Genomic DNA, 16011 nt, shown 5'->3' with positions numbered 1-16011 from the left:
CTTCCAACCCCGAACATTCTGTGATTTTATGTGTTCAAGCGATGTATGAAGGAGGAAAACAAGGCATCCTGATGGCCGCACTGGTGGCACCCAGTCTTAAGCCCCAGATCAGAGGGTTACCGGATGCCCTAAAAACCCCCGTGAATTCCCTCAGGGAAAGGATTCAGAGCACAACACACGGAACGGGCAGAATGGGCGGCCAGGCCATGTGCTCAGCGGGGCGGAGCTGTTCCACCACCTTGTTCCCTTCGGAGGTGAGATGGGCTGGGCTGGACAGGAAGAGGCGGGTCTGCCGAGGCTGAGCCAGCCCCAGCCCCGAGTGGTTGAGCAGCGGAGCGCCCGGGATGGGCCCTACACGCCCCAGGCCTGGGAAGGGCTCAGGCCGTGGAGGTGCCCCAAAAAACAGGGAATGGGGCTGGACCTCTCAACATACAGGAGCACACACTTATCCCAAAGGATGAGCTCAGAGCCTGGGTCCTCTGCACCCATGAGAGCGACTGAGCGTGGGATGGAGATTTCCTGCTCACGCCTCACTCTGCAGCGTGTTCCCAAAGGGACCGCATTTGAGGGAACTTTCATTTCTTCATTAAATCAGTTTAATTATGCCTGCGGATCGCCTGAGGATGGCAGCACTCCTCACAGATATCGCCTCCTGCAGCTCTCGAGTGGTCATTTCATATCAGACATTGGGATATTTTAGAAGCTGGAACTGGATATCCTTTTATATCATGATTTGATGACACTGCGTAACGTTTGTAACAACTAGTTGCTAATTAAATCCTAGTTTGGAGGAGAATTTGTTCTTTTTTGTGTTTGTGGAAGGGTTCTCAAAGCAAGAAAACACCCACCTGACAATTCTGTGAGTGAAACTGAGGCAACATCTACCTCTAAGCAACTCAACCCACCGTACCTTGAAGAAAAGGACAATAAAGAAACGTTGAAGCAGAAAATTTTTAATTCATTCACAGTGTTGTTGGTTGGGGTGCTGTAGAGCTTGGTTTTCCTCCAGCCCACGTGCAGCTGCTATCATCTCATCTCATTTGTTCATTGCTTAGGCTGCTAGGTCAGAGGTGCCCAAGTGCTGTGCGTTATCGCTCCCTTATCTGGAATTGCTAATAACTCTTGGCACCTTGGGGTGTGCAGCCATTCCCCAACACACACCTCTCGTTTTTAGCTCTCAGATAAACTCAGCAAATTCCCGCCCCTTCCCTCAGCATGCTTTCCCTTTCATGCAGTGAGGAAGGTGGGGCAGGGATAAGCCACTTGATCCTCAGCAGGTGCCTCCTTATAGTTTGCAGAGATACTTCATGAGTCATTGCCAGCGGTTGCCTCTAACAGTGAAGTGATCTCTGTACCTGACTTGTATGCAGCTGGGAGCACAATGGGATCGTACTGGAGTGCTCGTGAGGTAAGAGCATGAAAATTCAAACCGTAGTTTATTAGAAACTGAAAATGGCCTGAAGTGGGTTTGATAAACTGGGATTCTGGTGCCTAGAAGAGGACTTGGGACCTGTTAGACCAACTTCATGTATTTGTTTACTTCTGCATGCCAGTATGATCTGCCTTTGTTCATAATCTCTGAGAATATTTTTTATTATTATTACTTTTTTTCTTTTGTTTCTGGAGCATAGCCAGGAAAGAAAGCCCTAAATTGCCTGTTGGACTCCAGGGAGTCAACATACTCTGTCCTCTTCTCAGCTCTGAAGTTAACCTTCTGTTTGACTATGAGCAAGTTATTTAATGATCCTGTGCCCTACCTTCCCTATTGTAAAATGGAGATTCTAGAGTTCTCTGTAACGTGGATGTGTGTTAGCATAAGTATGCATTGATGCTTGGAGAACTCAAATGTGGGTTCTTCATGGCTTAAAGAAATAAAAGCATGGATGTCTAATCAAACTGGTTAAAGAAACACTAAGGATCTACAGGTTCATCCTTTGGAAAAGAGTGGAAAGTAAGGAACAGTCTGGCAATGGACTTTGTGTGGAAAGTATATGTGCAAAGCAAGGAACAAGACTGTCCTCTCTGCTCTTCCCCTTGCCCTTAAACACTGAAATGGCCTCGTGAGGATGAATAAAAGTAGAGGCTTCTTGCTGATGACCACAAGGATTTTTTTGTTTGGGTTGTGCCTAGTTATTTCTTTTTCCTTCTTTGCTTGTGCTTTCAGCTAATGACCCTTTTTGCAAATAGCCAGCTCCTGGTTTGAGTGGGTAAGGTTCATTAACATCTCTTCCGCAGCTGTTTTGTGTAGGTTTTGATGCATTTGTGCTGGCAGTGCCTCACTCACTGAGCAGTTTCATTTTCCTCTGCGGTCATGATGGTTTCGAGCATAGTTAAGAGATTGAAATCTGTGATGTCATGATTATATGTTTTACCATGGATTGTTTCTGTTTCCTAGCATTTCTTTGTATCCCCTCATTCTCCTCTTTCTGATTACAGTAGCTGAAAACCTCACAACCTTTCATGTGTTTGCTCTTCACGATTTCTGGGAAAAGTTCCTGATAAACATTTAAAATAGAAAGTGGAATTCTTACTAAATAAAATTATCTGAAGAAAATAACTGCTTTCCATGTGAAATTTCAACTCTTCAAGAGAATTAAATTTACTTTATTTTTGTCAATAGATGTTTAATGGGGGTGCTTCTCATGCTTTTTGCCAGCTTATTTTTCTTTTAAATTAAAATGTCCTGTCCTGTAATGCAAGCATTAATTGTATTTTAAAAACTTCTACTGTGTTATCCATTTTACTATTATTACTTCTGTCTATGGCATATATACAGAGAGCAATGCTTCCCCTTTTTTACCTCTTTTTTCACTCTATGTAGACATGTTTTTAACTTCCAAAGCAGTGCAATTAGTTCATCATCCAGTTTTGCTGCACGGCTTTGAACATTGCAACACATGTTTATGGGAGGACATATTTCATGAATCATAAACAATTTAATATTAATGCAGATTATAACTTTGCTATTTCTTTGCAGAGTGAAGAATGTCCATGCTGCTCACTCTCTGTGAAAATCATAAGGATGAGAAATCTGAGAAAGGCAGATCTGTGTGAGTATCCCAGTCTTTCCTGGTAATTCAGTCCTGAAAGCAGAGGATATAAGCAAGCGCTGTAACTTGTAGCTGTATGTGAAGTGTCACCATGGTTTCAAATATTGATGCATGTTTGAATGTTGACTATTCTTAGAATACAGTTTTGTATAAACAATATCTTTCAGTTTATAGAATGTTACTATTTGTGGAAATACCGAAGGTCTGCTGTGGCATACTGTGAAGTATCTTAACTGCTGACAGGCTTCAGAGCCAATTTTGCTGAACAAATTCAGCTCTGACTTCTTAGTTGTAGGCTTTGATGCACGGAGATTCAGGCTGCACCTCTGCCTCTGGACAAAAATGCCAGCACTGAGACGAGTGGCTGCCAGAGCCCGTGGGGTAACAGGAGAGCTTCGGTGTCATAAGCATCACCTGACTAGTTTTTTGCAGACAGCAGAAATACACGCAGGCAACTCTGAATTTCTGTTTTCTTTGAAAAAGAAAAGAAAAAGAAAGATGAGTGTTACATATCTTCTTGTCAGTCATTTTCTCTCTGTCAAATGCTTACTGGTATGTATTTGAAATACCAGACTTTCAAGGCAAAATGAGTTCCATTGAGATGTTCCTGTGTACATGATGGCATGGGTGGTGGTAGAAGCGTAGAGAGAAATATCTCAACAGTTACTCAGGTGGCAGAAAGCGAGCTGAAGGTCAGCTCAAAAATTTGCCTTAGAGAGAAAGGGCAAGAGAGGAACACAATGGAAAGGATGTGAATATGAACCTTTGTGTATTAAGATCAAGCGAACTCAGCAAGAGTATTTGCAATCTGCATGGAGATTGCTATTCAGTTCTTGCTTTCCTGCTGTTGAGCCTAGCACAGAAATACTGCATTTTCTGGAAAATAGCTCATTTTCAGACGAGAATGAAAGAACGGTTGTGGTCTCTCTCTGGCTTTTTAATCTCAGCTGAACTCTTTTCTGGCCCAAGAGAATGACGAAGTTGTTCTCACAGCCAGTAGCACTAAGATAACTTATTATCTTCCTCTGGCCTTAAAATCAGGGATGTTTATATCTTTCTTAGTATTTTACAATATTTGGAAATGACAGCCTTTACATTGTTAAGGACCAAAGAACTTCCAGAAATTCATAGCCATTTACCTTAACTCTTTTTTATTAGCCTTTATCCTGTGTCTTCCATTTTTGAGCAGATGTTTGACTGCCTGATTCAGGTATGAAATTGGATTGGTATTGCCAGAGGTTTGCTTCCAAAGCCAGATGTGGAGGAACGTCTTTGCTGGAAAGAGGCAGAAGAAGCAGTGCTAGGTGTCAGGGTCTGTGAGAGGAGCAGCCTCATCCATTCCCTATCCCAGCTGCCTTTTTGTGTCGTGTGACAGAGCACCACATTTTATTTTCCCTCTGAGAATGAGGAGCAAGTTACCTGTGGCACATCAGAGAGCCAGTGAGATTTTACCGGTGCCATACCTGTGTGCTCCCTCAGAGCCGTGTTAGTGGAGCCGTGCCACGTGGTAATACACGTAGTGAGAAATGAGACTGTGTTAGAAAGTGTTACACTGAATTAGAAAACTGATGTGGGAGTATAGTAGGAGCCTTTATGTGGCAGCCCTTCCATTGTTGACAAAGATGCTGTGCAGCAAGGTTTTAACACCTAAACAATGAAGAGAAGTCATCAGCGGAAGAGATCCAAAGGCACTTGTTAAAAAACCTCTGTCATGGGAGAGAGAGGTGTTGGCATGTACAGCAAAGTTTGCTTTGTGCTCTCTAGCGAGTTTACAGTGGTTTAGGTTGAAGTGTATTTATAGGCAGTGAGACAAGTGGAGGCTTTAAAGGCAAATTGAGGAACGCTAAACTATGCATTTCATTGCACATGAATAGAGATGCTCAAATGAAGCAACACCGATTTAAGAAAAAAAGCAAAGATAACTAGTTAGGCTTAGATATCTGTATTTCTGCAGATATTGACTTTACCAGGATTTACTCAAAATTGAAATTTTTAAAATATTTTATGGGAATGCATTTTTCATATAATTAACATACTCAAGTGTTTGTATTTGAAACATATTTGGCTCAAAAGATGTTTTAGGAAAAGATTGTGTTTCCTGCTCATGTTTATTTGTTTCAATCACTATTTCTGTACATTTTAAAGCTGTTACAAGAGACAGGAGAACAGAGAGTTGAAAGATGGCACAGAAATAATGTAAACTGCAAAGAACCATTGGTGCTTCAATTGGGTCACAATCTAGTTAGACTAAGCTGTGTTTTTTCAGAAGACTGCCTGTCAAAGATGAACATGCTTTGCTTTTCTTCAGCTGTAGCACCACAGCCCACAGAGCCCATGCCTCCTTACATCTCACACATGTCGTATAACATAGGACTTGGTTTTTTTATTATAGGATAACGGTAGCAATGATCTATAATCATGATCTCCTGACCTTTTCCCTTTATATCAGACAAAAGTTTGTATTTTTGTGTAGTGTGGGCATAATGACAAGAATTAGACTACTAATTTGTGTTGAAACCTGATAGGAGTGAGGCTTGCTCATGAATTGGAAAGGTTTACTCCTACCTTGTGTAGGTTATCAAGCAACTGTAATCTGAGTAGTACCTATCATTCCCAAGAAAAAGCTGTTGAAATTCCTGGGCATGTTTCAGTTTGACTAAATTTTCTCTTCCAAAATTTGTGAGAATACCAGACCAGTTCAAAGTTGCAGCTCAATGGACAGTATGACCCCAGCACTGGCCTATAATAACTGCTTTGGGGCAGCACAAACACCGAAGCACGCTTTTCCCTGCCCCACTCCTAAGAGATCCATGGTTCGTGAGGTCTGTGGCGCAGAGATCTGGCTCCTGGGTCAAAAATAGTATTTGCGTTTAACTGTCATACTCAAAACACTTGACACTTGGAGGCCACCAAGGGATTTCACTTTGATATCTTTTAGCTCACTTTGCAGTGGACAGGAACCCAGATGCTCTTCCTCAGCGTCTTAGGAAAACACCAAGCCTAGTTCCAGGATGTTATTCTTTGAGCAGGTCTATTTATATTGCTAATTAATTAATTGTGGGCGTTTCTTTCTTCTCTTCTTTGCCTTGCATGGGCAGCAGAACTGTCTACTTGAGGCTGGCCAGAAGAGGACTTTTCTGAATATTATTTAGGGTTTGCTTTTACACGGAGGCAACTTCCCTCTTCTGTTTATTCCAGAAATGGCAGAAAACTTATCATTAACAGTTGCATGACTGAAGCTGTCACTTGCGTTAAAACTGAGAAAGCTTGATGGCTCTGAGAAACCTTCATAAACGCATCCACTGTTTCTGTGAAATCTGGATTCACTGCCTGGATAGTGCTATTCCTCTGCAGCTGAATGGGGTGGTGTGTGGAGATTTTGGAGAGAAGTGTTCAATTGCGCACAGTGTGAACACTGATCATCCAGCAGGGCTAGTTTGAGATACTGGCAAAGCAGGGAGCCATTGGCGGTGTCAGGAGCAAGAGTCAGAAGCTGAGGTGCCTGGGCACTCCGTGTTCCTGAATCCTCGTTACGATGCACCGGGACACAAGAACAGCTGCGCTGGACTAGAGCAAAGGTCTCTCCTGTCCCGTGTTTGAGAGCAGCCAAAAGCAGGTGCCTGTGGAGCAGTGCGAGAGTGGAGTGAGAGTATATAGTGCACTCTGCACGATGTGCTCTCCCAGCCTTGATCGCTTCAGAACTGGCAGCTTCCCAGGCCAAAAACGGTTATCCCATGAATGCAGCAACACCTTAAGTCTACCCTTGAACCTCTATGCCTCAACACCAGCCTTTGTCTGGCCTCTGGCTTCCAAGTCATGAAATCCTTTGGTGCAATCTCATTGCCTCATCCTTGTAGTGACAAAAATCAGTTTTGCCTTTGCTGCTGAAGGGCCTTGAACTTGTTCTGTCATTGAGTGACTTCCCATGGTGTTCCTTTACTTTTATTGTCAGCTGACATAGTGGAGATTAACTTTCAGAAGGCTTCCCATGTGTGGGAAGGGATTGGTGGTTACAAACCCCTTATTTTTCAAGGGCTGGTCCACCAGCTAAGGTCCCTGGAAGAGGGTATAGCTTTCATCTTCAAGTCCCCCCACTCATTTCTTCACAGAATCTTTTGAAGGTCCCCTGAAGCCACCACTCCCACCGTTCTTCAGTCCATTGCTACCATCTAAACATATCTAAATGCTCTTCTGCTCTTCCACCATTTAATCATGGAAGAGTTTCTTTTTGGAGAGACTTGTCTGCTGCATTTCACCTCCCATGTGCCGATGTAACAAGAACTGGACCCACGTTGTGTAGATTTCCCAGAGAAGATCTTGTTTTCAGCCTAGCTGCCCAGACCGGTCTCGCTCTGCACAGTCCTGTTGGAGCACACCCGGCACTTGCTGGCAAGTCTGGTTTGACATGACCCTTCTCTCGATGACAGGGTTCACTGATCTTTCAGGAGGGAACATAAATACCTTCTACACTGCATATCGGTGAGAAATCGGTTTATTTCATGGGCCACAAGTGAAATATAATGTAGCATCTACACACACATTTCACAGAAACATTCCCTTCAGGAGACAAAAAAAGGTCTTTCAAACTGCTGGCTTACTCTACTTCGTGTTTAGCGAAGTCTGAGTATCCAGAAAACTTCCTGGCATGGCCTACAGCTACATTTTTTTTCCTTTTTAGTATGACAAGCTAATCTCATTCTGCATTCTTATTAGATAAAACTTTAGACTTGTCTTTAACCATAGTATTAAATCTCAGTTCCTGAGTAATTTCATAGCAAACTCTTAAACCACAACCTTAACTGCCCATTTGTTTGGGGGTGAAATATCTCCCCTGTCGAAAGGAGGTTTGGTGCCTTTTTGGGGTATCTGGTCTGCCAGTGGCTGCTTGGATAGGGCCTGCTTGTGCATGAATGGGGAGAAATCCTAAAAGTAGCTCAGGACGCATTCCTGGCAACAGGAACCTGCACAAGGACAGGGCAGTAGTGACGTGGACAACTATGAAATTGCAACAAGGCCTGTGAATGAGGGTTTCCTAACTGGTCAAGAAACTGAAACAAACAGGTAGAAAAGCAACTGTTAGTCACCAGAAGCTCCTCCCTGTGATATCATATCCTGAAGCGGGGCTTTTCTTACTGATCTGATGCTGATCAGGTCAAGATTTAATTGCATAACTGCTAAGGTCCCTGTCAAGATGGAATCCTGGTCCTGATGTTTAGAATAACAAAGTCATAACTGCAGTTAATAATAGGAGTAACAAATGAATAGATAATCTCAGTTAATACTACGTGAACCAACTTCACAGCTGCATTTCTTAACAACTTCTCTTCCTTTCTGTTCAATCTTCTTTTTGGTTTCATCTGCCCAAGTTATCCAAGCCTGCTCTCACTCTCCCTCAGTCTTTGCTACCATCTAAACACGTGCAAAACCCTTTTATCCCTCAGGTGGCCCATTCTGTTTTCTCTAGTCTAAGACATTCCAGGTTCTTTCCTTTCTCAAGTCTTTGATGGCAATGATGGCGTATAGTGTATAGAGCTCAGTGTATATTGTATGCAGTTGTATTGCATTGTATACAGGGCAGGAATTGCAGGGACGAAAAGCCTGCTCTGTGTCTTGATAACAGTGGAAGCTGCCACTACAAAGGAAAATGCTATATATAGCCAAGGAACTCATTAGTAAGATTCTTGGTCAGGGCACCTTCTTAGAGCTGTGGAAATAATTGCATCTCTTTTGCTGGGTATCAGTGGGTTGTATGTAGGTAAACGCACATCTTCCTGCAGCTGTACTGGCTTCTGTGCATTTCTGTATGCAAGAGCAGAAAGCTTTTCTGATGGTTAAAGGTATTACATGTGATGTTCTCCCATGACTTCAGATTCTTGGTGTAACCTTGAGGAAGATGAGTTTTCTCAAAACCTTAGTTCATTTGTAAAGCAAGGATTTCAGCAAGGGCATTAGGAGCCTCACAGGGGCAACAGGAGGATGAACCCATTACTGGCTGAAGGACTGGGAAAAGGAGTAAACAACCACAGGTGAATGTTGGGCTCATCTCTATTGCAAAGGCAAAGGTGAGAGCTCTAATACCATTCCAGCACAGGTGGCATTGCAGCTGTTGCCCTTCATTGAGCAGGGATAATCTTTAAAGCCTTTACTGATGGCACTACATTTTCCTAGCAGACCTCATTACCCTCTTTTTTAGAGGAGGCTTCTGGTTCACAATTGGTTGAAATAGCTTTTAAAATGTTTTCCAACTTTTTAAAACATCAAAACCTGTTTTAAAACAGGTTTGAAAAGGGTGGAGGCAATGGAAATGAACGAGGGAGAAGCTTGGGTGGAGAAAAGAAGCTGGAATGAGTAAGTAACGATGGCAGCAATGCAGAAAACCACATGGTGCTTTGCGAGGATATAGGTCCATGCAGCAGCAGTTCACGAACCTTCACTCCTTCTCTGCCATTTGGCTTGCGTAGTTAAAAATCAGTGGCAGGCTCTGCTCGGGTTATGATTTTCTAATTTGCACTCAGGAAGTTCCAGGAGACCTGAATGGATGTTTCTCAAGAGTGAGCTGTGTTTCATAAAGTGCTGTGCTAATAAATAATGCAGGCATCACAAGACTAGCGCGCAGTGTCTTTCAGATGTATGTAAGCAACGTCAGAAGCTGCCAGCAGATAATGATGATGAAGCACGTGCTTTTATTTCTGAACAGGCTTTCCATATATACAAATTCCTTTGGGCTGAGCTGTGTAACACCTTCTCACTACTTAAGAAAATAAGCTGAGCATTGCCTTTTCCCATGCTTACAGTCTTAAAAGTTATTGTACCTTGACATTTTTGATCATCTTTGGTAAGGACCATATTTTACTCTATATCCTGCTTAGTGTTGCTCAACAATGTGTTGAATTTCAGACCAAAGGATACTTTGCTTGATGCCAAACAGTAACCACAAAAATCAGCAGGTCTCTATTTACAGCACTTTTAGTTGCTATTTGGGCAATCAAAGAAGCTCTTAAATAATATGAAGATCAGTAATGGACGTTTACTTATTGTAGGATTTTTGAGGTATTCCTTTGGTAAGGAGAAGGTACAACATCTCATCTTCCGTATTTTATTACCAAAAAATGGATTTAAATGCTTGTTTGTTCATTGATTCCCAACAGATTTTCTTATACACTGTTAAAGAACCTGCAGAATCTGTTCTAGCTCTGTCCTGGTTGTTCTGGTTTCATCAAGGCAGCAGTACCTGCAGTTCATCCAGTTATGCGTTAGTCAGTGTGACCGATATCTGTAATCAGTGATTCATTCTGACCCATGCCCTCTGAGCAGGGACCTCTTTTGTTTTTATGCATCTGTGCTCTCTTGGCATTCTTTCACAGACATCTGGGTGAGTGCCGGTCAGGTGAGCTGCACGCTACAAGCACAAGGCGATAAGGCCTGTGGCACATCTTGCTCCCCGTGCAGGTTTATTCTGAAGACTGAGAGCAGTGCTAGGGAAAGCCTTGCCCACAGGCGAGACTCACAGAGCTTGAGGACCTTTGTCAGCAACAGTCTCCAGAGAGGAGCTTCAGGCAACCTTTTTGCTGAGCCGAGGACATTGATTACCTTGTAGATAAACTCCAAGAACCTAGATGTGATTTGCTATTTGTGGGAAGCCGATGTAAAGCAGAGAGGCTAAGTTTTGCATGGCTGTGGCAGTCTACATTGCTGAAAAGACACGTGAGAATCTCCACGTGAGGCTATGGTTTGTCTCTCAGGCTTGTCTCTCTTGTATGAATGTTTTAAACAATAAAAATGAAGGTTAAAAGTAAGATTCACTCACAAGTGTTGGTGCTGGTGCTTGCATGGCATTCTACTATTAAACTTGCAATCTTTTTTAACATCTGCCTTTTTAAATATCTGCCCAGGATCAATCCTGACTACTATTTTTTAAGAGAGTTCCCTTTCAGTTCGAGAATGAACACTAGACGAAAGGGGTCTTGGGTATAAATGTTTCTTGTAAGTCAGATATATCTATTCTTAAAGCTTTCATTCATTCTTACTTGCAGAAAAGTTGCTGGAGACTCCTAGATCAGTTGAGAGTCCTGGAGGACTCCACCTATAATACAAGCTCATTTAATTTCACTGTGAAAATAGGATTAGTTGTAGTCTTGTGAGAAAAGACAGTCTGGAGGCTCTGTGTTTATCTGTGGCTTACTTTGATGTGAAAGAAACTGATGGTGACAGCTTTCTAGAAGAGATGTAAAATGTGAAGACTTGGCTGCCAAGAGCAAAGTGCATGTTGGCAATGCTTCCCAGTTACGGTATGTGTGTCAGGATGAACCATTGCCTTAATGTAAGCTCTTAATCCAGGCTGAATGAACTCTTTCTTTAGCAAATAAACCCAAATAATCAAACTGTAATCTTCACCCATGTGTTACGCCCTGTAGGTCCAAAATTTAATTCACAGAACGTTGACTGATGCTTGCTTCCGGTGAGTTGTCCTGGTAAGTTACGGGATTTTTCTTACCAAATTAATTCATCAGCATCAACGGCTTTACCTTCTTGTTGGCTGCTGCAAACCATCCTGTGAGCAAATGAGGTGACTTATTGCACCCGATGTACCTTATTGTTTCCATGCTGTCTCCTCGGGCATAACTTCCATCCTCATCATACATTGACAGGTATCTATTTTTATGTGTATAGAATCTGCAGTAGATTCCTACAAATTATCACTGGTAGCTTCTTCCTCGAAGTGGGACTTCGAGATATTTTTAACCTCACTCATCATATTTGTAAATACTTTCTGGTTTCAGATACGTCGAACCCACTGAAAGGTGAACACTTCATGCCTGTCAGCTGACCTTGCCCTCACTATCATATTGAGCTAAAGCTTTTTGGCAGCTTCCCATCCAGTACCAAATTTTACTTGAAAGAAAAGCTATCTAGGAGAAGTGTACCAGCTGTAAAGTTTGTTTATTCAGGAGCAAAGTTTTGGCTTCAAAACTCTGAAGTGTGAATTAAAAAATTAAAATTAGAATTACTGCTGCAGTGCACTATTGGTGCTGCAGCTTCGTGTCAGTTCCTGCAAAAGATTACGTCTCCTGTGATGTATTCCTCCTGCTTTTTCAGAGAAATCTTGGAGAATACAAGTACCATAACTACATATTTTTATAGAGCATGTTAAAGGAATTTCTGAGTCAAAATAATGATGTTTAAGACAAAAACCCCCCAGTTTTAACTATATATAAAAAACATTTTGTTTCTGATCCCTTACTGAGTGAATAACTTTCCTGCAAACACTTTCTGAAGAAAGAAAACTTGTGAGTGCTAGTTAATTTGTTCAGCTACTTTCTGTATCGATTTTGTTCCCACTCCCACTTTCTTTGAAATCTGAGGCACTTCTGTATACTACTTGCAGCCTGTTTCCAAGTCTGTTTCCTTCATATTTCCCTCTAAGGATGGTTTCTTCCGATGCCCAGCAGTTTTAGCTACACACTGTGTCTGCATCAACAGTGTCAATGCCTGGCCAAGACTTAATTTTCAGCTAGTTTATTTTTAAAAGGAAATGAAAGAACGTTCTAAAAAATATTTACCAGTGATAGATGTGAGATTGCACCACATATCACTGCAAGAGGGTCTGAGGTGGAACAAAGGAAGTCTGACATCTTAATAATACCTTTTGCCCAAAAATATACAGCTTTTTGGTTCCTACTGGCTGACACTTCAAGGGTTGAACCAGTGAAATAGTGGCCATGCTTAAAAAAAATGGACATACCGATGGAAATATGTGATTTCTTGTTCCAGTTTGCCAAAAGAGAGCATATGTAAGGGTGATCCAATGACATCTGTGCCTCTATTGGCATGTACAAATCTTGCAAGAACAGTTTAGTGTACCCAAAATGCCAATTAGGCAATATAATTTATCCCCTGTTGCTTCACGAAGGGGTTGGGGTGGGTGGGAGAAGTTGTAGCAGAGCTCTCTGTGGGCTTCTCCATGTTACGCGGTGTTCCTTTTTGTCTTGATTCCTTGGATTCTGTTGGGATGGTACATGGAGGTTCTAGGTATGGATTTAGGCTTTGTCACTTGGATGCTGTATGTGACTGGAAAGGAAAAGCGGCAACTTTCCCAAAGAACTCACAGTCTTTATTATGTGTCAAAGAAGGTTTGGAGTTGTTTTGGAGGCAGCGTCAGGATATCTGGAAATTGATTTCTTGGGCTGGTGCACAACACAAGGATGTCCTGTCACTTCCTTCCCGGAGAGCCAAGGCTGGCAGGGAAACCGGTTAGCTGGTTTCCGTGCAATATAATTGGTGTGATGTGATTATCCTGTTTATAGCCTTCCAGCATAAACATGGGCATTATATGGAATCAGTTCCATATGACACCTTGTAGGTTCACCCAGGTTGGTCCTCTTCTCCTGTAGCAGGATCAAGTTTACCTTGTCTGTCACTCTGATGCTTATCTGGGTATATAATCTCTCTCGCTTGAGCTAGCTCTCTTGGAGTTGCAGCAATTCTCCTAATATTTGTCTTTGTTTCTTTCCCTCTGGCCATTCAGTGTCACAGATCATCGTCCTATTTGTATTTACCATTTGGATGTTGCAGAACTTACTATTACCATGTTAGTTGACAGTCTTTGTTTTTGTCATCAAATTGGCAAACTCAGTTCTTTCAGCTCTTTCTCTTATGCCAGGCTAAATTAATACTCTTCAATCTGGAGATGCTGAATTTTAGTAGCTGTTCACAAAGCCTTTCATGGTGGAGGGAGGAAAAAGTGGAAGAGAACTGCAGCATGGAAGACACTGAGCATCCACTTGTTCCTGGCCAGGGCTGGGAGTGTATACCGAGAGATCTCAGTGCTAAACCTCATCACCTGCACTTAATGCTTAACACTGTGTATTTGGGATCTGGTCAAAAAATTTATCTAAGCATGTGTTGAATATATAAGCTATCTGACAAGTCCTGCAACATTACAGTTCTGAGGCATAATCTGTTATTCTTCATGCAGTGGCCTGGCTGTAATGGTTTGTTTTCAGATTCAAGTATCTCTGTCTCTATCCATGTCCTTGTCTTGGGCTACAGTGAGACTGAGGCCTCGTTGGTTGCTACCTGGGCTGTTGTAATGTGTGAATCGTCAGGCTGTGGGATTTGGGTTTTGCTGCTGTTAAGGGTGAACAACTTTGCGAAAGACTGGACTAACTTCTCAAGTTGGCTATAGGTCAGTTGTGTTCAGAGAGGGTCAGAGATCCCATCACAGCTCTGTCTAAATACAAGAATATAGGTCACAAGTTTAGAGCTGCTTTGATACTCTGAAAATATTGAGTGCCTGTCTTCTAAATCAGGATTCATAGCTAGTATGCACAACAAAGAGGTATCCCAGACCATAAACGAACTAATTCTTTAAAACACAAAATAGATTGGTAGTCCATAACTGACAGATACAGTTGCTGAAGAAACAGACACTCTCACTCTTACCTGCTTCTCTGGGACCATATGAGGAAGTAACTATGCGAAATTAATACTATATTTGTCAAATGTTACCAAACAGTGGAAGAATTGTAGAAAATACTGTGGGAGAGAGAGCTAAAGAAATTATTTTATCACTTCCTTTACCAATAAATTATGTACAGATACATTGCACATATTCTGCATTTTAAAATTGCAGCAGTAAGTCTAAAAATAACCTAATATTACTTTACAATAATTATAGATATCTACGTTTGTGATGTTAAAGTAATTTCTTCTCTACTGTGGACAGTAAGAAAGAAAATATGAAATGCATGCCGAAAAACTAGAAGATGTTTCATGTTCAGACAGTATCAAAAGACTTGAAAGATAAATCACACATAGCCTGATTACATAAATTGCTTTAAGCAACACCTGTTCATTGCCACATGGGCTACACCATAAGTTTAAAGAAAATGTGGAATGAGAACCAAGAGACAGGTAGAGAAAGGATACCATAATTGCTACTAAGGCACACTCTTCCTGTGGGTGATGAGGAAATACTAATACCAGTAGTTATTTTTTTGTATAATGCTTTTTAATCATGGGATAGCAAAGTAGATTACACAAAGGGAAATGGTTGTTATCACCATTGTATTGATGGGGAAGTGCAGGAAGAGAAGATAATTTAAATGGAAGAAATTGCCCAGAGTGACTTTGCAGCCTGGAGCAGAGCTGGGACTGGAGCCAGCATGCTGTGAGACCTTTTCAGCAGGTTCCCCTCTTGGTCAGGCTGTCTTTCACAATGTATCCCATGGTACCAGCCTGCCTGTTGCTACACCCAGATCTGACCAGTTACTGTGATTACAAAAGAAATTCTTAGAGCCGGTGACATTATACACAGGTGTAGTTGTCCAGCAGACAAAAGAAAGGTGCGTTGTCTAAAAGTGTGCAGGACTGAAGGACAGCAGCTTTGCTCCAAATGAGAGGGCTGGAAAGCATGAAAGACAATGTGGAGAGCACGAGTCCCACTACTTTTCACTGCATTTGCAGTTTATTAGGTTCATGAGACACAACTCTCTCATGCACTTAGGAGCTGATGTCCAGCACTGCTCCCTGCTGAAAAAAAGACCCACCATCACCTTAGTAGTGTCAGAGAGCATTTGAACCACGAAATACACTGCATACATCAAGTTAACACACAAAAGGGAAGTTAGTTGCACAGACATACAAGGTGCAGAATTTAAATGGGTAATATAACAGTGCATTGCCATTTTTGTGTATTTTTTGATGGTGGAGGGATGCGATCCTGTGTTGGGCAGGACAGTCAGCTCATTGCCTAGACTAGGCTTCAGCTCTGTGTGGGAAGATCCTTTGTACCCAGTCCCCCTTTAGCTCTTCTGTTCCCCTCTCGAGAGAAAAGGACAGAGTTAGACCCCTGTGTCCTACTTTGAATGGACAGAGAGTTAATGAGTATTTAATAGTCCTGGTCTAAAGAGTTGAGTAAGTATTTTACCCTTTCAAAAGTTTCTCCTTCTTTCTTCTCCAT

The 16011-nt window shown here is 42.0% G+C and overlaps 1 protein-coding gene across 1 annotated transcript in view; it reads left to right on the top strand.

Annotated features, from left to right (window-relative positions):
- The first annotated feature begins 1381 nt into the window (after positions 1–1381).
- LOC104273500 (cytosolic phospholipase A2 epsilon-like) overlaps positions 1382–16011 on the top strand; it is a 32936-nt gene continuing 18306 nt past the window's right edge. The window contains exons 1-2 of the mRNA XM_009868848.1: positions 1382–1408; positions 2978–3050. Of these exons, the coding sequence (XP_009867150.1) occupies positions 1382–1408; positions 2978–3050 (100 nt within the window). The remainder of the gene's footprint in view (positions 1409–2977; positions 3051–16011) is intronic.

Source organism: Apaloderma vittatum, unplaced genomic scaffold, assembly GCF_000703405.1.
Source record: "Apaloderma vittatum isolate BGI_N311 unplaced genomic scaffold, ASM70340v1 scaffold21914, whole genome shotgun sequence".
In the NCBI taxonomy this organism is placed as follows: Eukaryota; Metazoa; Chordata; class Aves; order Trogoniformes; family Trogonidae; genus Apaloderma; species Apaloderma vittatum.
Note: the sequence above shows the minus strand (reverse complement) of the source record. Positions and strands in the feature narration are given on the sequence as shown.